The sequence below is a fragment of the Macaca nemestrina genome, chromosome 17, assembly GCF_043159975.1.
Source record: "Macaca nemestrina isolate mMacNem1 chromosome 17, mMacNem.hap1, whole genome shotgun sequence".
Lineage (NCBI taxonomy): Eukaryota > Metazoa > Chordata > Mammalia > Primates > Cercopithecidae > Macaca > Macaca nemestrina.
The window spans coordinates 68,640,583-68,661,043 of NC_092141.1; the positions used below are offsets into that span (position 1 = coordinate 68,640,583).

General features: G+C 51.0%; 1 protein-coding gene across 1 annotated transcript in view; it reads right to left on the bottom strand.

Moving 5' to 3' along the window:
- Window positions 1-307: 307 nt before the first annotated feature.
- Window positions 308-20,461, bottom strand: part of LOC105468836 (dephospho-CoA kinase domain containing) — a 60,348-nt gene continuing 40,194 nt past the window's right edge. Inside the window, exons 5-6 of the mRNA XM_071083293.1 lie at window positions 2,085-2,152; window positions 308-447 (exon numbers count right to left, since the gene is read on the bottom strand). Coding sequence (XP_070939394.1) covers window positions 323-447; window positions 2,085-2,152 — 193 coding nt within the window. The 3' untranslated portion in view covers window positions 308-322. The remainder of the gene's footprint in view (window positions 448-2,084; window positions 2,153-20,461) is intronic.

The window sequence follows — 20,461 nt, forward strand, 5'->3', positions numbered from 1 at the left end:
TGGCAATGACTTCTGGATTCTGGGTCCTTTATCTGCTCTCTAGCCCCGCTTTGGGAACCCAGGGAGAGTCACCATCTGTTCGGGTGCTGGACTCACATCACCGGCTGAAGCCAGGGGGGCTCAGAAGCTGGAAGGCTGCTCAGGGCTGCTGGCTCAAGACAGAGGGCGAATGTGGGAAGCATGAAGGGCTTGAGGAGCTGAGTAAATTGGAGATGGGGGAGATGGAAGGCAGGCCAGATGTCAAGACGCTCATCCCACTTCCACTGGCCACCTCCAGACGATAGGGCAGAAACTCATAGAGTGATGCAAGGACTGTCCTCTATCATGAGAATGTTCCGAGTTGGTGGGAAGGAGATGAGATGTCCCAGTGGTTGCTCCCAGCTGCCGGAGTCTCTGAGACTTGGAGTCTAATGCTGACCAGGCAGCAGCTGCCTTCTCTGCTGTTTCCTGCAGGGGTGGGGACAAGGGAGATGGATAAGATGTGGCTCCTGATGGATGGGTCCTTTCTCTCCAGTGGAGGAGATGGGACTGTTGTCCAAGAAATCACAAGAGTACAGCATTCATTGAGCCTCTACGTGTAGATACACACACACAGACACAGACACAGACACACACACACACACAAACACACACACACACTCAAAGACGGCAGGAGTGAGGTTGCTTGGTATAGACCACAGGAGTTTAAGGAAGGAAGAACTCAGGAGGCTTCAGACAGCTTGGAAGGCTTCAGCAGGAGTCAGGAGTTAGTCTGGGTCTTCAGGACTCCCAGGACACGGCTTCATGGAGAGGAGGGAAGGCATTCCAGGCAGAGGGAACAGCCCGGTCGAAGGCACAGAGAGGGGATGGTGGGAACATGGGCGATAGAACCAGCTCCAGGAGCCAAGGGTGCAAGCAGGATATGGAAGAAGTTGAGGAGGAGTGGTGGCTAGGGGACTTCTCAAATGCCCTTTTATTTTATTTTTATGTTTTAATTTTTTGAGACAGAGTCTCCCTTTGTCACCCAGGCTGGAGTGCAGTGGCATAATCTTGGCTCACTGCAGCCTCCGCCTCCTGGGTTCAGGCGATTCTCCTGACTCAGCCTCCCGAGTAGCTGGGACTACCAGCGTGCACCACTATGCTTGGCTAATTTTTGTATTTTTGGTAGAGACGGGGTTTCACCATGTTACTCAGGCTGATCTCGAACTCCTGACCTCAAATGATCCACCTGCTTCGGCCTCCCAAAGTGCTGGGATTACAGGCATGAGTCACCGCGCCTGGCCTCAAATGCCCTTTTAAGGCACAAAGATTATTTTCTGATCCCCACATATGAGCATATGGTATGATTGGTTGTGTGTGCTTAAGGGAGAAATGGGCAAGATGTTTGAAATGTGGGCCATTTTGGAAAAGCAGGCAATTTTGGCAGTGGAATCTTTTTCTTTTGCATTTTCCCAGCCCTTCCTAACTTGCAGGTCATACCGGGTGGAGCTGGGGGCCATCTTCCAGGAACCTGCATCCCCAGAGGTGGATAGAGGAAGGGTACCATTTCCAGAGGACACAGCCAAGGACCTCATACCTACATGAGGTGCAGGGCCCTGGGTGTCCTGCTTCCTGACTTTGCCTGCCTGCCCTAAACTAAGCTGCCCTTCCCACTTTAGTTCAAAACCAATCCTGTTCCTGCTGGTCCCAGGCCTCTGAACAGGATGGCAATCAATGAACAATTTGCTGCTATTTGTAGATCTCATTTCCCTGCTGGTCCCTCAACCCTAGCTGGTCCTGACCAAGTTCAGCCCTGCCCACCCTACTCAGTCAGATGCACTGGCACTGTGCCCATCCACTCGGAGTCCCATGCTCAGTACTGAGGCTCAGTACCAGGGGAGCCGCAGCCCAGAGGCCCCTGCAGGGGGCCGGGCTTATCCTTTAGCTGGGACTAGAGGGTATGGATCCCTGAGAGCCTAGAGGAGATAAAGACAAAGCACAGACTCAGGAATCTGAATTGTTTAAAAAAAAAAAAAAAACCCTCCAAGGGATTCAAGGGAAGCTGGTACAAGAATTGCTGGGAAATGAACAGCATTCCCACCTGCCAGCTGTGTGACTTTACTTACCTTCTCTGTGCCTCAGCATCCTCATCTGTGAAATGACAGCACCAAGAGCTCTGGCCTCAAGCCTCTGCCTGGAGGGTTAACAGAGGAAAAGTAGGCATAGGTCTTAACTGAAAGCCAAGCACTTAACAGGCATTCGTCAATGATTGATAGCAGCAAGTGAGACCAAGGGCCAGGAGCACCAGCACACTGGCCTTCTGCCTGGCCAGCCAGCCCCTCCTGGACATGCTTGGGGTCCCTGGGTGGGTAAGCTTGGTAACCTGTCCCAGAGCAGTGTGCCCATGCTGCACTCGAGGTCCACATTAGTCTCCTGGGTGATGAGTGGGAGAGGCTCCCAGGAGGATGAGCAGGGGTAGGCTGGGCCTGGTGGAGGGAAACAAAACTTTGACTCCCTAGGAGCTCCTGATCTGCCAGTCGGGATGATGCTGTTTGAGGAAGCTGTAAGGTGTCGCCTTTAGGAGGGGTAAGGGAGGAGTCCCAGCAGGAGGCTAGACACTTCCAGGGGTGGTCAGTCCCTCAGGTCAAAGGGAAAGCCATAGAAAGCCTGGGGCGGTGGGGCCAGTAAGGCAGAGGGGAGCTGGATGCTTCCTTCCCACCGGGGACAGGTAGTTAATTCCAAATAACCACAATCTTTTCTATTCTTTGATATATCTCTCTCTGTGTTTCCTTGCCTGTATGCATGGTAAAGCTTTCTCTTCTTCAAAGGGGCCCCAGGTGCCCAAGACTCCCTTCCCACTACCTTGAGACACACAGGGCATAACAGTTACAGATGTGATCGAGTTCAGCTCAGCTTGCTTGGTTTCTTTTTTCAACTTTATTGAATATAATTTACATACAATACAATGTACACGTTTTAAGTGTTCAGTTTGATGAGTTTTGACAAATTTATAGACACATAATTACCACTACAATGAAGATATAGAGCATTTGCCTCATCCCAAAAAGCTCCCCTGTGCCTCTTCCCAGTAGTTCCCCACCCTTCCCCCAGTCCCCGGCAACCACTGATCTGCTTTCTGTCACTATAGATTAGATTTGTCTTTTCTGGATTTTCATGTAAATGGAATTATGTAATATGCACGCTTGGTTTCTGGCTGCTTTAACTGAGCAGGATGTTGATGAGATTCATCCTTGTTTTTATGGCGGTAGTTTACTCTTTTTGTTGCTCATAAGTATCCCATTGTTTGCACTAACAATCTGGCCACTTGCTGATGGACATTTGTCTTATTTCCAGGGTTTCAGTTGTTGTGAATAAAGCTACCATGAGCATGTGTGCACATACAAGTCTGAGTAAACATATATTTTCATTTTTCTTGGTTAAATACTTAAAAGTGGGATAACCGAATCTTGTGGTTATTGTATGCTTAACTTTTCAAGAAACTGACAAACTGTTTTCTGAAGTAGTTGTACTATTGTACACTTCTATTATCAGCGTGTGAGAGTTCCAGTTGCTCCACAACCTCATCGACACTTACCATAGTCAGTCTTCCAATGGCTGTGCAGTGTATCTAATTGTGGTCTTAATTTGCATTTCCCTGATAATGAATAATATTGAATATTTTTTCATGAACGCACTGGCCATTCTCTCTCTTCTTTTGACCCTTTTACAATGGGATTGTTTGTCTCCTTCCTATTGAATTGTAAGAGTTTGCTAGATACAAGTTCTTTGTCAGATATATGTATTGAAAATATTTTCTCCCAGGATATGGCTTGCTTTATTTTCTTTTCTTTTTTTTTTTTTTTTTTGAGACGGAGTCTCGCTCTGTCGCCCAGGCTGGAGTGCAATGGCCGGATCTCAGCTCACTGCAAGCTCCGCCTCCCGGGTTCACGCCATTCTCCTGCCTCAGCCTCCCGAGTAGCTGGGACTACAGGCGCCCGCCACCTCGCCCGGCTAGTTTTTTGTATTTTTTTAAGTAGAGACGAGGTTTCACCGGGTTAGCCAGGATGGTCTCGATCTCCTGACCTCGTGATCCACCCGTCTCGGCCTCCCAAAGTGCTGGGATTACAGGCTTGAGCCACCGCGCCCGGCCCTTTATTTTCTTAGTTGTTTAAATCTTGATTCTAGGCTGGGCACAGTGGCTCATGTCTGTAAACCCAGCACTTACGGAGGCCAAGGCTGGTGGATCACCTGAGGTCAGGAGGTTGAGACCAGCCTGGCCAACATGGTGAAACCCCATCTATACTAAAAATATAAAAATTAGCCGGGTATGGTGGCACATGCCTGTAATCCCAGCTACTCAGGAGGCTGAGGAGTAGAACCACTTGAGCCCGGGAGGCAGAGTTAGCAGTGAGCCAAGATTGCGCCACTGCACTCCAGCCTGGGCAACAAGAGTGAGACTCTGTCTCAAAAAAAAAACAAAGAAAAAAAGGAAAAAAGAATCTTGATTATATTAGTTCCATGTTGTGCATTCTTCAGCAAGTTACTTAGTCTTTCTGACCCTTCGTTTCCTTATCAATAAAATGGGGCTAAAAGTACCTAGCATATAGAAGTGTTATGACATTTAACTCAATTAATATATGTAAAATACCTAAGCCCAGAGGAGGTCCTCAACTCATAGTGGTTATTACTGCTATTATTAGGCTGGTGCAAAAGTAATTTGCTATTAGTTTCAATGACAAAAACTGCAATAACTTTTGCAACAACCTAATATTTTCGGGCAGTTAATGGCCTCTCTTTCCTGTCTCCTGGATCTGGCCCTGATGGGGTGATATCTCTTTTCTGTCCACCTGGCTCCTGAGGATCCCATGCGCAGGCAAGGCAGGGGCAAGATGGGAATAGGATGATGACCTAAGTCATCCTGTGCCCATTCTGCCCAGACACACAAATTTGGGAACCACAGAGTACTGAGCCCAGGGGCCCACCAACCTGGAGCCTCAGAGAAAAGGAAAATGTCTCTGGGACCCCATACCTTCTACTCGTGGACCCATATGTATGCCACCCCATCACACTCTGCCTGGCACCTGCACACACTCAGACACTTACATGGGAAGAGAAATGCAGTGATCACTCTACTCCCCAACCCCCACTGCCACTGGTCCGGAAGAGCCGGCTTACTGGCCAGACCATGTATAATTCAGAGGTTTGGCCCAAAATAGTTCTAGTCAGGCCCAGCTTCTCCAGTGGGGGTTAGGGAAGAAGCAGGAGCAGCAAAGGGAGTGGGGAGAGGCATCTCAACTTGGAGAAGATCCTAGAGTCTGCCCCCCGCCCTGGGTTCCTGGGCAGAGCCTGGGGGCCAGGGGAGCTTCAGAGCAGCCTAAAGCACTCACTTCCCAAATTCCCTCTCCCCCACACACATCCCCAAATCCTCCCACCCTGGGGAGACAGGGTCACCTGCAGGCAGCTGGGAGTACCAACAGCTGGCCATTCACATCTGCTGGGGCCTGGAGTCCCCACCTGTGTGTGTCAGGCTCCCCAACACCTCCCTAGAGCCCAGGCTGAGAGGGACACTGCTGAGTTCTCAGGCATCTTTGTCCCAGGTCTCCTGTTTTCACTTCACCAATCAATCAGTTGATAAGTCCACAAATATTTACTGAGCACACGTCTGGGCAAAGCTGGGTCCTAGGACATCAGAGGGCACCTGGCTGTGCATGGAGAGGCTCAGAACTTGCTGAGGAGGCAGGAAATTCACAGAAAGGACAAAGACTGGGTCAGAGAGGGACAGGCCATGGAGCTAGGGATGCAGGCAGGGAAAGGCTTCCAGCTGAAAGCCTGACTTGAGCTGGGCCTGCCCAGGTGAAGGCCTGGATTCAGGGAGATGGAAAGGCAGGTGGGAGGGACAGGGTTGGCTGGATGGGGGCGGAGGGTCTGAGGCTATCTGGATGTTAGTAAGAAGATTGGCTGATGGAACTGGAGTCACATGAGGAAGACATGGGGCAGGCCTGGCATGGCCCACAACCTTTGGTAGTTCAACGAGGATGGGGACTACACCATATACAACCCCCGGGGGTTTCCCAAGATTCTCCAACATGGTGTTAAGTGCTTTGCTTTGGAGTCAGCCTACTGGGATTCAAATCCCAAAATCACTATGTCATTGCCCCATGACTTTGGGCAAGTGACTTAAGGTGTGTTTTCTCATGTGTTAAATGGGGGTAATAACAGTCTGTACCGGCCGGGTGCTGTGGCTCACACCTGTAATCCCAGCACTTTGGGAGGCTAAGGCGGGTAGATCACTTGAGGTCAGAAGTTCAAGACCACCCTGGTCAACATGGTGAAACCCCTTCTCTATTAAAAATACAAAAATTGGCCAGGTGTCACTGCACGCCAACCTGGGTGACAAAGCTAGACTCCATCTCAAAAAAAAAAAAAAAAAAAAAAGTCTGTATCTCTTGCCTTGTTGAAGAGATTAAGTAAGAAGTGAACATATGTTGGGAGACCGAGGTGGGCAGATTACCATAGATCAAGAGTTCGAGCCAACATGGAGAAACCCTGTCTCTACTAAAAATATAAAAACATTTGCTGGGCGTGGTGGCAGATGCTTGTAATCCCAGCTACTCAGGAGGCTGAGGCAGGAGAATCGCTTGAACCCCGGAGGTGGAGGTTGCGGTGAGTCGATATCTTGCCACTGCACTTCGGCCTAGGCGAAAGAGTGACACTCCGTCGCAAAAAATATACAAAAAGAAGTGCACAAATGGTGCTCAGCCTAGCCTCCCACGCTCTTCCCACCTGCGTGGAGAGAGACACAGCAGCACAGAGTGTCTTCAGGACCTGGGTGACTGACCAGGAAAGAGTGTTACTGCCCAACAGTGAAGAGATGGTGTTGGTGAGCCGGGCGCAGTGGCTCACGCCTGTAATCCCAGCACTTTGGGAGGCTGAGGCGGGTGGATCATTTGAGATCAGGAGTTTGAGATTAGCCTGGCCAACATGGCAAAACCCTGTCTTTACCTAAAAATACAAAAATTAGCCAGGTTTGGTGGCACGCACCTGTAGTCCCAGCTACTCAGGAGGCTGAGGCACAGGAATCGCTTGATCCGGTGAGGCAGAGGTTGCAGTGAGCTGAGATCACGCCACTGCCCTCCAGCCTGGGTGACAGAATGAGACTCCATCTTAAAAAAAAAAAAAAAAAGGCTGGGCGCGGTGGCTCACGCCTGTAATCCCAGCACTTTGGGAGGCCAAGACAGGCAGATCACGAGGTCAGGAGATCGAGACCATCCTGGCTAACACGGTGAAACCCTGTCTCTACTAAAAATACAAAAAAATTAGCTGGGCATGGTGGCGGGCGCCTGTAGTCCTAGCTACTCGGGAGGCTGAGGCAGGAGAATGGCGTGAACCTGGGAGGTGGAGCTTGCAGTGAGCCGAGATTGCGCCACTGCACTCCAACCTGGGCGACACAGCAAAACTCCATCTCAAAAAGTAAATAAATAAATAAAATAAATAAATAAGAGAGATGGTGCTGGTGGACAGAAAGCAAGAGGGCTTCCTGACAGAGGAGGTCTTTGAGCTGTGATTTCAGACAAGGTGCCTGATCCAGAACTCCTAGAGACAATGTGAACTGGTGGGCCCAGTGATATGGGGGCCATGTTATCCATGGGGCACCATACTTCCCATGACACCCTGGGAGTCACGGGAGGGTTTTGGTTTTGCTTTCCTGTGTTTTTTCTCTGCAGAGTCTGCACGAGGGTTGCTTCGACTCTAAGTTCTGAAAGGCTCCTTTCCTTCTCTCCAGTTCGGGCTCCATCCATCTCTTTGGGCCTCTGGCTCAGTCTCTCCATCACTCTGCCTCCACCTCTTTTGGTCTCACTAATTTTGTCTTTCCCTGAGCCCCTTTCTCCCTCTCTTCCTTGTTCCAAGCCTCTACAGGCTCTGATTCCATCTTCCCCACCTCTCCTTTGCGCTCTCTCTCTCTCTCTCTCTCTCTCTCTTTCTTTCATCTCTCCAGGGACCTTTGTAAAACTCTGCACTCTCTTCCTGGAGACTGGGGGCAGCTGGGGAGTGGGGACCAGAGTCCCCGCCTCTAGGGGACCCATGCCCCAGGCCCAGCTCTGTTGATTAGGGCTTTTCTTCAGAGGGCTAGAGACATCAATGACTGTTACAAGCCTCACCAATGCTGCTAATATTAGCCCAGGAAGGCAGCTCACTGATGGATTAGGAGAAATTAAGAATTCAAATTCTGTAATTTGAATTGGAGGGCTGCTGCTTGCTGACAGCTAATACTTCCCCAGAAATTAATGAGTGAAGGAGGGATGGCAGCACTGGTTTTCTTCTTTGACAATAAAATTTCCCCCCCACCCCACCCCCGTGATCCACGCCTTTGAAACCCCCATCTCCAGGCAGGCACTTGCCTGAAGGACTGGGGTCCTGTTTGTCTCAGATCTTATTTGTGGATCCCAGAAACTCTTGGGAACTGGCCTCTCATTCCCAGCTGAGCCCTCTGCATCTGCCTGCTGGTGCCTCAGCATGAGGCCAGCTGGCTCTGGGAGAGGCGAGGTGAAGCTGGAGAAAGGACAGGGTCAGGGCACCGGCAGAGCTTGCTTTCAGTTCCCTCCTGGCTGCGTGTGACCCTGACAAAGGTCTGAACCTGTCTGTAAAATGGAAATTATAATTCCCCGCGTTAGGGGATGTTGGAGGCTCAGAGGCAAGCATCTCATGGCTACCTTCCTCTCTCGCTGCTTCCCTTTCTCCCTGGGCATTTCTGCTGTTTGGTCCTTCAGAATTCCCACCAACCTCCTCTCAGCCAAACCACACTGAGACCTCCTAGGAACTGCCTCCTCCAGGAAGTCTCCCTGGGCTTTGTTCTATTGGGATTGACTGGCTGCTGAGTGCTCACGGCCTCGTTTCTGACCCATCTCTCCTGCTGTCCCAGAGTTTTAGATGATTTCTAAGAAGAGGGTGTCCTGTCTCCCAAACCAGATTGTTATTCTCCTGGAGGTGGCATTGGCCCTGTGCCTCAAACCCAACAGGTGCTCAATACCTGGCAAATAAATTGAACCAACACCTTCTGTCCTCTTTGCGCCTGCCTCACTGTCCTTCCACCCGTGCCCAGTGATGCATGTTGATGGCAGGTGAGTGCTGGTGCTGGGGTCTGGCCAGTCTTCCCTGCAGTCCCAGTGCCCATGTCTTGGGTGTGTGTGGGGGAGGGGCGGTGGGGAAGACACATTCCTGCTGTGAGTAGCACATTCTCCAAAATGGTACCTTCAAGGCATTATGTATATGTATGTATGTGTGTATATATATACACATACACACACACCTACATATATACACATTTATATATATTTGCCATATATATATATAAGTGGTGCCATCACAGCTCATTGCAGCCTTGACCTCCCAGGCTCAAGTGATCCTCCTACTTTAGCCTCTAGCTGAGACTATAGGCATGGCTGTACCCAACTAAATTTTTTTTTTTTTTTGAGATGGAGTCTTGCTCTGTCACCCAGGATGGAGTGCAATGGTGAGATCTCGGCTCATTGCAACCTCTGCCTCCCAGGTTCGAGCGATTCTTCTGCCTCAGCCTCATGAGTAGCTGGGACTACAGGCACGCACCACCACACCCAGCTAATTTTTGTATTTTTAGTAGAGATGGGGTTTCACCATATTAGCCAGGCTGGTCTGGAACTCCTGACCTTGTGATCTGCCCACCTCGGCCTCCCAAAGGGCTGGGATTACAGGCATGAGCCACTGCGCCCGGCCACCCAGCTAAATTTTTAAAATTTTTAACTTTTTGTAGAGACTAGGTCTCCTAACATTGCCCAGGCTGATCTCAAACTCCTGGGCTCAAGTGATCCATCAGCCTCAGCCCCCCAAAGTGCTGAGATTACAGGCATGAGCCACCTAAGTGATTTTTTAAAAAAAGTGTTGACTGAGGCAGGAGGATCACTTAAGCCCAGGAGTTCGAAGTTACAGTGAGCAATGACTGGGCTACTGCACTCCAGCCTGGGTGACAGAGCAAGACTCTATCTCTAAAAAAATAAGAAATATTTTAAAAGTGTTGACTGGGCACTGTGGCTTATACTTGTAATCTCAGCATTTTGGAAGGCTAAGGTGGGAGGATTGCTTGAGCTCAGGAGGTTGAGACTAGCCTGACCAACATAGTAAGACCCCATTTCTTTTTCTTTCTTTTTTTTTTCTTTGAGATGGAGTCTCCCTCTTTCATCCAGGCTGTAGTGCAGTGGCGAGATCTCGGCTCACTGCAAGCTCCGACTCCTGTGTTCACACCATTCTCCTGCCTCAGCCTCCCGAGTAGCTGGGACTACAGGCGCCCGCCACCACGCCTGGCTAATTTTTTTGTATTTTTAGTAGAGACGGGGTTTCAGCGTGTTAGCCAGGATGGTCTCAAACTCCTGACCTCGTGATCCGCCCATCTTGGCCTTCCAAAGTGCTGGGATTACAGGCGGGAGCCACCGCGCCCGGCCAGTAAGTCTCCATTTCTACGAAAAATTTAAAATATTAACCAGGAACGGTGGTGTGCACCTGTAGTCTCAGCTTCTCATGAGGCTGAAGCAGGAGAATTGCTTGAGCCTGGGAGGTAGAGGCTGCAGTGAACTATGATGGAGCCAATGCACTCCAGCCTGGGTAACAGAGCAAGACCTCATTTCTAAACAAAATAAACAATATTTTAAAAAGTGTTGACATGCTGTCTGTTAAGGTGTTGAGAAAAGGAGTTATAGAGAGCCCTGAGAAAGCCAGACCTCAAGACAATGAAGATGCGTCCTTCCTCCTGGCCCCTCAACTTTTCAGGCATACCTCACCCCTCCCCTCCTGCCCCAATCCCAGGCCCACTCTCACTCCTGGCACCTGGCTGAGCTCTGGCTCGGGGTGGTGAGGGACATCCTTAGCTGCCAGGCAGATGGGCTCTACAAGGCTCGGTGCCTACAAGCCCTTGCAGAATTGGCCACCAAAAAGTTGGTGCTGGACTTTCTAGCCTCATGGAGAGCCAGGGCACAAGGAGAACCAGCGCAAATGGCTTCCTTCGTTCCTGGGAGGGGTCTTGGGGGTCACCTAGGACCCTCTCTTTGACAGATGGGTAAACTAAAGCTCAGAAAGGTTAGCATATGTTCAAACAAACACCAGTCATCTGTCTAGCAGGGAGAAAGGGTGATCCCAGGAGCAGATAAATCCAAATCCCTTTCGAAGGCCCTCCTGGATCCTGGAAAATCAAATGTTCTTTCCAACTCTGCTTCCTCGGGCTAGCGTTTGAGCAAAAGTCTACTCCAGGTGGGCTGGGGGTGGGGTCAGAGAAGGGAAGGAGATTGGCAGAAAAGTAGTTTTCTATGTGGCTGAGGGGTGCTTTGGGCAGGAGACAGGCTTCTAGGAACCTGTCCCCTCCAACCGCCTCCATGACCCACTTGCCTGGGAAGCCTTTCCCCCCACACCCATTTTCTCTTTCCGACTGAGGCTTACCCTGGATGTAGGATGAACGTGGGGGGCCTGGGGAGAGGCAGGGGGCTGGGAAGCAGTCCTGTCTGCCTTTCGAACCTCATGGGCGGGTGGGGGTCCTGCCTGACATTCCCATGCTGCTCCCACCCCCGCGTGGCTCCTCTGATGCCCAAATCGCCTTTTCCCAGATCCAATTAAAACAGCATTTGGAGCAAGGTTGAAATAATCACATAATCATTTTCTCCAGTAAAGTTACTGGCTGGAGCCCGATTTGAAAGCTGAGCTGGTAATTGAATCTGAGGGGCAGCGACAGAAGAGGAGCTGGCGGGGAGCGATGAGGACTCTGTGGGGCCCAGAGGCTCCTGGCTATGATTACCCCTCCTACCGCTGGTAATAGAAGGTGTTGAAACTCCCTCCTACTGTCCATCCCCATCTCACTCCCTCCATCTAGTCACAGACATCTCCTGGGGCTATAGAACTCCCAGACTTCAACAGGACAACAGGCCCAGAGCCCATGCCATCACACTTTTTCAGTTCACAGGCCAGATTGGGGAGGCCACCTGCCCATAGTCACCCAGAGAGGTCAAGCAAAGCCAGGAATCCAACCCAGGTCTCGGACTCTCCAGCCACTGCTTTTTTTTTTTTTTTTTTTCTACAGAATTTTGCTCTGTCCTCCAGGCTGGAATGCAATGGCACGATCTTGGCTCACTGCAACCTCTGCCTCCCGGGTTCAAGCGATTCTCCTGCCTCAGCTTCCTGAGTAGTTGGAATTACAGGCGTGTACCACCATACCTGGCTAATTTTTGTATTTTAGTAGAGACGGGGTTCCACCATGTTGGCCAGGCTGGTTTCGAACTCCTGATCTCAGGTGATCCACCCGCCTCAGCCTCCCAAAGTGCTGGGATTACAAGAGTGAGCCACCGTGCCCGGCCCAGCCACTGCTTTGATCTCCACTTCAGGTTTCCTGACTCCTGGGCCCTCCCCACCCTCTCCTGCTCTGCCCATCTTCCTCCACCATCTCCCAGGATTTCCTGGTCCCACCCTATCCTCTCTGTAGCGGGGAGGGGAAGGGACTATCTGCATGATATCTGGGCCAGCGGGCTGTGCAGCAGGGGTCCCTGCACATCAACAGCTGACATGCCCAGACTGCGCAGCCCTGCTTGATCCTCCACCATGTCCTTCCTCTCAGCATTCGACTGGGGGCTCAGACTATCTGCCATGTGTGGCTCATTCATTTCTTCCCTCCTTCCTTTCTTTCCTCCACTCTAAATACTCTTTATGTCCCTACTGCCTGTGAGGCCCTGAGCAGGGTCCTCCCACAATCGGGAGGTATAGACGGAGCGGCAGCTGTGCTCACGGGCCCCTGGCAGATATGAGCAAGTTAACACAACAAGAGGGGGCTGTCACCTGCAGCTGGGGGATGGGGCATCCTGGCTGAAGTGACCTCTAAGTTGACATTTCAAAGCTGAAGAGGCATGCATGACTCAAGACAAATGCAAAGGCTTGAAGCAGGAAACGCCCGGGTGTGATCCTGGGCAAGTTGAGGTCTCAGTTTCCTCATCTCTAGAATGAACTCCTGGCTCAGTTTGCCTCGTGAGATTCTGGGGAAGAACAAACATGGAGGTGTCTGTAAGATGGAAAATCCCACTTAACAGATGATTGTTTTTTGTTTTTTTTTTTTTTTTTTGAGACAAGATTCCACCTTTGTTGAGGCTGGAGTGCAGTGGTATAATCACAGCTCACTGCAGCCTCAAACTCCTGGGCTCAAGCAATCCTCCTGCCTCAGCTTCCCCAGTAGCTGGGATTACAGACGTGAGCAACCTTGCCTGGCTAATTTTCTTTCTTAAAATTTTGTGTAGAGACAGGGGTCCTCCTATGTTGCCTGGGCTGGTCTTGAACTACTGGCCTCAAGTGATCCTCCCACCTCAGCCTCCCAAGGTCGAGGATTAAGGCGTGACTAGGTGCTGGAATTACAGGCGTGACCCATTGTGCCCAGCCAATGATTGTTGCTAATGGAGGGCATCTGTCCCCTATCCCAGACAAGGGACAGAGTCTGGGGGTGGGGTGGGTCAGTGGTCAGGGTGGTGAGGGAGGCTGGAGGTGGGAGGAATGAGAATCAAGGACTTGCTCTGCAGAGTCCTTGCGGCTATTCGAGATTGGAAGCCAGCAGCTGGATGGGGGTATTGTCTCACCACATGGCTGGGAGTTGTGGGAATGGAAGAAACCATAGGATTTGGCCGGGTGCGGTGGTTCACACCTGTAATCCTAGCAATTTGGGAGGCCGAGGCAGGCGGATCACCTGAGGTCAGGAGTTCGAGACCAGCCTGGCCAACATGGTGAAACCCCGTCTCTATTAAAAATAAAAACTAGCTGGGGGTGGTGGTGCGTGCCTGTAATCCCAGCTACTCGGGAGGCTGAGGCAGGAGGATCGCTTGAACCTGGGAGATGGAGGTTGCAGTGAGCCGAGATCGCACCATTGCACTCCAGGGTGGGTGGCAGAGCAAAGAAACCACAGGGTTGGTGGCTGCTGGCAGGGCTAAATCTGGTTCCTCTGGCCAGTGCCCAGCTTTCCCACACTCACTACCCTCTGGGCCTGGGGCACTCTAAGTCCCAGGAGTCAAGGTGGGACTCTAAAGGAATCTAGTCCCCTCCCTGCACCTCTCAGCCAATCAATATCTACTCTGCCCTCCCTGCCTTCAGCAGGGTCAGTGCCAGATGTGCCATCCTGGAACTGCCTGATTAGTTGAGGGAGCAACCCCTCTGCCCACCCCTCATCATGGAGGCTCTTGGAGAGACCTAGACATGGGCAAGCTTTGTGCCCTGCAAATGGCTCAGTGGCACCAACCACTGAGCTACGTGCCCTTGGGCCCTCATAAGACCATGCCTGCAGCCCCAGTGGCCTTCTGGGCACAGCTGGCCTCCTGGTCAGCAGCTGTAGGGGTGAACCACGGTTCTCATTAGAGCTTAATTAATCAATTGAGTTAATCAGACAGCTGTGATGTGCTGTGGTTGCAGATGGGGGTGGGAGAGGGAGAGAGTTGGAGTGCGAGGGACTGGTAAGGTGAGCTAGGGCTGGCAGGGCCTGGGGTGGCAGCAGAGCCTGGTGGATTGGCAAGGGAGGAGGGCACTGGAAAGGAGGATGAATGATCCTGACAAAGGCCTGTGACGGGTTGCTCTGAAAGGTGACCTTGGCAAGGTGCCAGTGACCGAGCCTTGGGGAGGAGGAAGTAGGACCTCTCCCACCTCCAGCTTCCTCTCTCATTTTTTATCTTGTCACGTGTGTCTCCAAAGCTTTTTGAAATCCTCCACTGAATGGAATGGGAAAAGGACACAAAGACAAAAAAAAGGTAGGTCCTTACATTCCCAGTGATCCCAGTCTGAGCAGGGAGGCCAGAGGTCTACTGGCAGCACAGATAGAGACTCAGACTAAGAGATGGAGACAGAGACACAGTGTCTCTCCAGGTGAGCTGCTCAGGCTTGGACATCTGGACTGGGTGGATGATGGGCAGGAGCCAGAGGGACCAGAGCCAAGGGTGGGCGGGAGTCCAGTAAGAATATTCGGAGGAGGGGAGCGCCTGAGTGGGGTTTACAATATGATGTGCAAAATCTTGTTTCATCTATTTTTTTCTCACGTCCGACCTTGGTGTTACTTTGGGGTGGGGAGTGAGCAGGTCCGGAAGTACAATGGTGGGAAGTGGATTCTGAGAGGACTCACGGACGCCCGGATAGCTCTGCCCTCCAGGGGCTTCCATTTCCAGAGGCTTACCGGGAGTCTGAGGCTGTGAGAGAGAAAGATCCAGGGCCTGGGACATGCAAGGGGCTACGGGAGATGGATCAGAGGAGGGCAGGCATTTCTGATGAGGCTACCTGGCAAGGGTTCCCAGAAGCGGTGGCATTTGAGCCAGGCCTTGCAGAATGGATGGATTTCAATCAGCAGAATTGGGTGTGGAGAGGAAGAAGGATGTTGCAGGAGGAGAAACGGCCCAGGCAAAGGCAGGGAGGCTGGACAGCCTTAGGCAGGGCCAGTTGGCACAGTAAGTTGGGTTGGAAACAAGGTTGTTTCTTGTGTCAGGTGGAAAGAGTTTGATGGTGAAGGGCTCCTAGAATGCCAAACCAAGAAGTTTGAAAGGGAATTTGGTAGACACTAGGAATCACTGTAAGTCTCTAACTGGGAAGAATAGGCTGAAAGTTAGTTGTACAGAGAGGATGTCTACGGAAATAGTTCTTTGTAGAATGGAAACAAGAAGGAAGAAACCTGAAACAAGAAGAAAGAAAGGCCAGGTGTGGTGGCTCATGCCTGTCATCCCAGCACTTTGGGAGGCCGAGGCAGGCAGATCACGACGTCAGGAGTTCAAGACCAGCCTGGCCAACATAGTGAAACCCCGTCTCTACTAAAAATACAAAAATTAGCCGGGCATGGTTGTGCATGCCTGTAGTCCCAGCTACTTAAGAGGCCGAGGCAGGAGAATTGCTTGAACCCGGGAAGCAGAGGTTGTGGTGAGCCGAGATTGTGCCACTGCACTCTAGCCTGGGCAACACAGCGAGACTCCATCTCAAAAAAAAAAAAAAGCCGGGCACGGTGGTTCAAGCCTATAATCCCAGCACTTTGGGAGGCTGAGACGGGCGGATCACGAGATCAGGAGATCGAGATCATCCTGGCTAAGACGGTGAAACCCTGTCTCTACTATAAAACACACACACACCACAAAAAAAAAAAAAAAAAAAAAAAAAAAAAGAAGAAAGAAGAAAGAAAGGCCGGCTGGGCACGGTGGCTGACGTCTGTAATCCCAGCACTTTGGGAGGCCGAGGCGGGTGGATCACTTGAGGTCGGGAGTTCGAGACCAGCCTGACCAACATGGAGAAATGCTCTCTCTACTAAAAAATACAAAATTAGCGGAGCATGGTGCTGCATGTCTGTAATACCTGCTACTTGGGAGGTTGAGGCGGGAGAATCACTTGAACCTGGGATGGGGAGGTTGCAGTGAGCTGAGATTGTGCCATTGCACTGTAGCCTAGGCAACAAGAGCAAAACTTAGTCTCAAAAAAAAAAAAAATGAAAAGAAAAGAAAAGCCAAGTGCAGAGGCTCATGCCTGTCATCCCAACACCTTGGGAGGCAGGGGTGGGAGAATTACTTGAGGCCAGGAGTCCGAGTCACCCTGGGCAACATTGCAAGGCCCCATCTGCACAAAAAAAGAAAAAAAATTAGCTGGGTGTGGTGGCATGCAGCTGTAGTCCTAGTTACTTTCGAGGCTGAGGAGGGAGGATCACTTGAGCCCAACAGTTATAGACTGCAGTGAGCTATGATCATGCCACCGCACTCCAACCTGGGTGACAGAGCAAGATGTGGGGTAAAAATAAATAAATAAATAAATAAATAAGAGGCTGGGCCAGGTGGCTCACACCTATAATCCCAGCACTTTGGGAGGCCAAGGCAGGTAGATCATCTGAGCCCAGGAATTTGAGACCAGCCTGGGTAATATGGCGAAATCTGGTCTCTACCAAAAATACAAAAAATTAGCTGGATGTGGTGTTGCATGCCTAGGGTCCCAGCTACTTGGAAGGCTGAGGTGGAAGGATCTCTTGAGCCCAGAAGGTTGAGGCTGCAGTGAGCCATGTTTGTGCCACTGCACTCCAGCCTTGGTGACTGAGGGAGATCCCCTAAAAAAAAAAAAAAAAAAAAAAAAAAAGTTAAATCCCAGATCTATTCCTTAGTTGCAGAGTCTGCAGAAGAAATAACTGAGGGGCTGGGCACCTCAAAGTGTAATCCCAGCACTTTTGGAGGCTGAGGCAGGTGGATCACCTGAGGTCAGGAGTTCAAGACCACCCTGGCCAACACGGTGAAACCCTGTCTCTACTAAAAATACAAAAATTAGCCGGGTATGGTGGCAGTGCCTATAATCCAACTAGTCGGAGACTGAAGCAGGAGAATCACTTGAACTTGGGGGGTGGAGGTTGCAGTGAGCCGAGATTGCGCCACTTCACTCCAGCCTGGAAAGAGTGAAACTCAAAAAACAAAACAAAAAAAGATATAACTGAGGGCTCACTGTGGCTCTCAGGGACCTGGAAGGTGGGCTGGGGGCTTGGTCCTGGGGTAGCCTGGTGCTTCTCTCCACATTCCTTCCCAGGCAGGGCAATTGTGCAGCTAGGACAGGGAAGACCAGTGGGAAGTAGGGGCTGTGACCACTTGGGCACAAGATCAGCTGGCCCAGGTGTGAGAGATTCAGGTTTCCAGGTCCTCTTCTCTGGCTCCCAGCATCAGTAGAAAATGTCAGACTAGACCCACAAGGGCCTCCCTGCCAGCATTCGGCTGCCCTCGCATTGCCCCAAAATAGCCCTGTCCACTCCATCCCACAAACTCTCACGCCTAGAGCAGCTGAGAAGGAGGGCCTGGGTATCCTGGCCCCAACCCAGCGTGTCCAGCGCACTCACTGCTGGATGTGCTGTGTGGCTCTCAGAAAATCACACCCTCTCTGGGCGTCCCATCCTACCCTCTTTCTCCAGCCTCCCCCTGAAGTTGGAGGGTCCCTGCAGACTGTGGGAGCACAGCCAGCAATAGCCAACCAAGGGAGAGGTGGCCTTGAAAGGGGCTCCCTCCCTCTCTCTCTCCCTCCTCACTTTCTCTTTTCCTCTCGCACGTTCGTGGCTTATAAGCACGCTGTCTTTGTGCAGGAAACCTTTTTACAGCCTTTAAAGCAGGGTTGATCACAGCTATTCCCATTTGAGTGATGGTGCACCTCCGAGAGGGGACTTACCTTAGATGCTACAGCCAGACTAGACACTGACTGGGAATGAGAAGTTCCCAAGCCCAGCTGTCAGGCTCTTCCCTGCAAACCAGCTGCTCTAGTTGCCAGGGAACTCCGGAAAGCGGAGCTCAGTGTCTGCCCCAGCCCAGCCCCTATCCTGGCGAACTGGCCATTAGTCAGTCGGCGGCCTCCCCCAGAGAGTCCCTGCTGGGGCACTGTAATGCCTCAGAAGCCAGAAAGTTGCTCCCACCCCCAGCAAAAGGGGGGCTCTGCCTTGTATTTCTCAGGGGTTCACTTCACCTTCCGCCTCCAGAGGTCCCTCCTCACTATCATGGGGGGCAGGTGTTGGGGCAGAAGCTCCTATCCTGCGGGCTTCTCATTCCAGATCTGTGCTGGCCCAATGTGATAGCTCCCGCCACATGTGGCTTCAGGGCACCTGGAATGTGGCTAGTGCCACGTGCTGAAATGATATTTTAGATATATTGGGTTAAGTTAAAAAATATTAAATTGAGGCCGGGTACAGTGGCTCATACCTGTAATCTCAGCACTTTGGGAGGCCGAGGTGGGTGGATCACCTGAGGTCAGGAGTTTGAGACCAGCCTGACTAATATGAAGAAACTCTGTCTCTACTAAAAATATAAAATTAGCCGGGCGTGGTGGTGCATGCCAGCAATCCCAGCTACTCAGGAAGCTGAGGCAGTAGAATCGCTTGAACCTGGGAGGTGGAGGTTGCAGTGAGCCGAAGTTGCGCCACTGCACTCCAGACTGGGCAACAAGAATGAAACTCCGTCTCAAAAAAAAAAAAAAAATTATATATAATATATATATATATATTTAATTTGAAGTGTTTCTTTTTACTTTTTACTTTTTTTTTTTTTTAGACAGGTTTTCATTCTGTTGCCCAAAGTGCAGTGGTGCAATCACAGCTCACTGCAGTTTCAACCTCCTGGGCTCGAGTGATCCTCTCAGCTCAGCCTCTCATGTAGCTGAGACTACAGCTATGTGCCACCACTCCTGGCTAATATTTCTGTAGACGCGACGTATCCCTATGTTGCCCAGGCTGGTCTTGAACTGATCCTCCTGCCTCAGCCTCCCAAAGTGTTGGGATTACAGGCATGAACACCATACCTGGCCTGTTTTTACCTTTTAAAATGTGACTATTAGAACATTTAACAGTACATTGGCCAGGCGCGGTGGCTCGTGCCCGTATCCCAGCACTTTGGGAGCCAAGGCAGGCAGATCACCTGAGGTTGGGGGTTCGAGACCAGCCTGACCAATATGGGGAAACCCCATCTCTACAAAAATTACAAAATTAGCCGGGCGTGGTGGCACATGTCTGTAATCCCAGCTACCCGGGAGGCTGACGCAGAACAATTACTTGAACCCAGGAGGCGGAGGTTGTAGTGAGCAGAGATTGCGCCATTGCACTCCAGCCTGGGCAACAAGAGCGAAACTCCATCTCCAAAAAAAAAAAGAACATTTAACAGTACATATATGGGCTGGGTGCAGTGGCTCATTCCTGTAATCTCAACACTTTGGGAGACTGAGGTGGGAGGATCACCTGAGGCCAGGAATTTGAAACCAGTTCGGGCAACATAGTGAGACTCCCATCTCTACAAAAAATACAAACAAATAAACTAACAAAAAATCCCCCAAAACTAGCCAGGTGCTCAGGAGGCTAAGGTGAGAGGATCACTTGAGCCCAGGAGGTTGAGGCCGTAATGAGCTGTGATTGTGCCACTGCACTGCAGCCTGGGCCACAGAGGGAGACCTTGTCTCTAAAGCAAATTAATTAAAAAAAAAATTTTTTTAAGTGCATAGGTGGCTCTCAGTATATTTCTACTGGGCAGGGCTCCCCAGATAGCAATAGCCCCTCAGCCCTGTCCAGTGTTTTGTATAATCTCATTTAAAAACTCTGAGACCAGTGGGATGGGGGACGCCTGCCTCTATTTTACAGACAAGGAAGGTGATACTCTATGAGGTCAGATGACTTGGTCAAGGTCATATAGCCAGGAAGGGGTGGAGGCCCAGGTTTTCCTGACTCTAGATCTGAGCAATCCAGAGAGATGTACCTGCTTCCCATGGGCATCGACCCACACTGGATCACTCACTACCCCCAGCCCCTGCTGCAGCCACTGCCCCCTCCCCACACTCTAGGAATCTTCCACTAGAAACAGCCCCCTGACAAATTCCATTAAGATGAATGCCTCTTGGGCCTCTGTTGAAGCTGGAGTCTTGATTTGAGTTAGACTCTGTGGCTTACGATTCCCCGTCAAAGCTGGTACCTTTGCCCTGCAACTAAAGGCATGGCTCCTTTGTACCT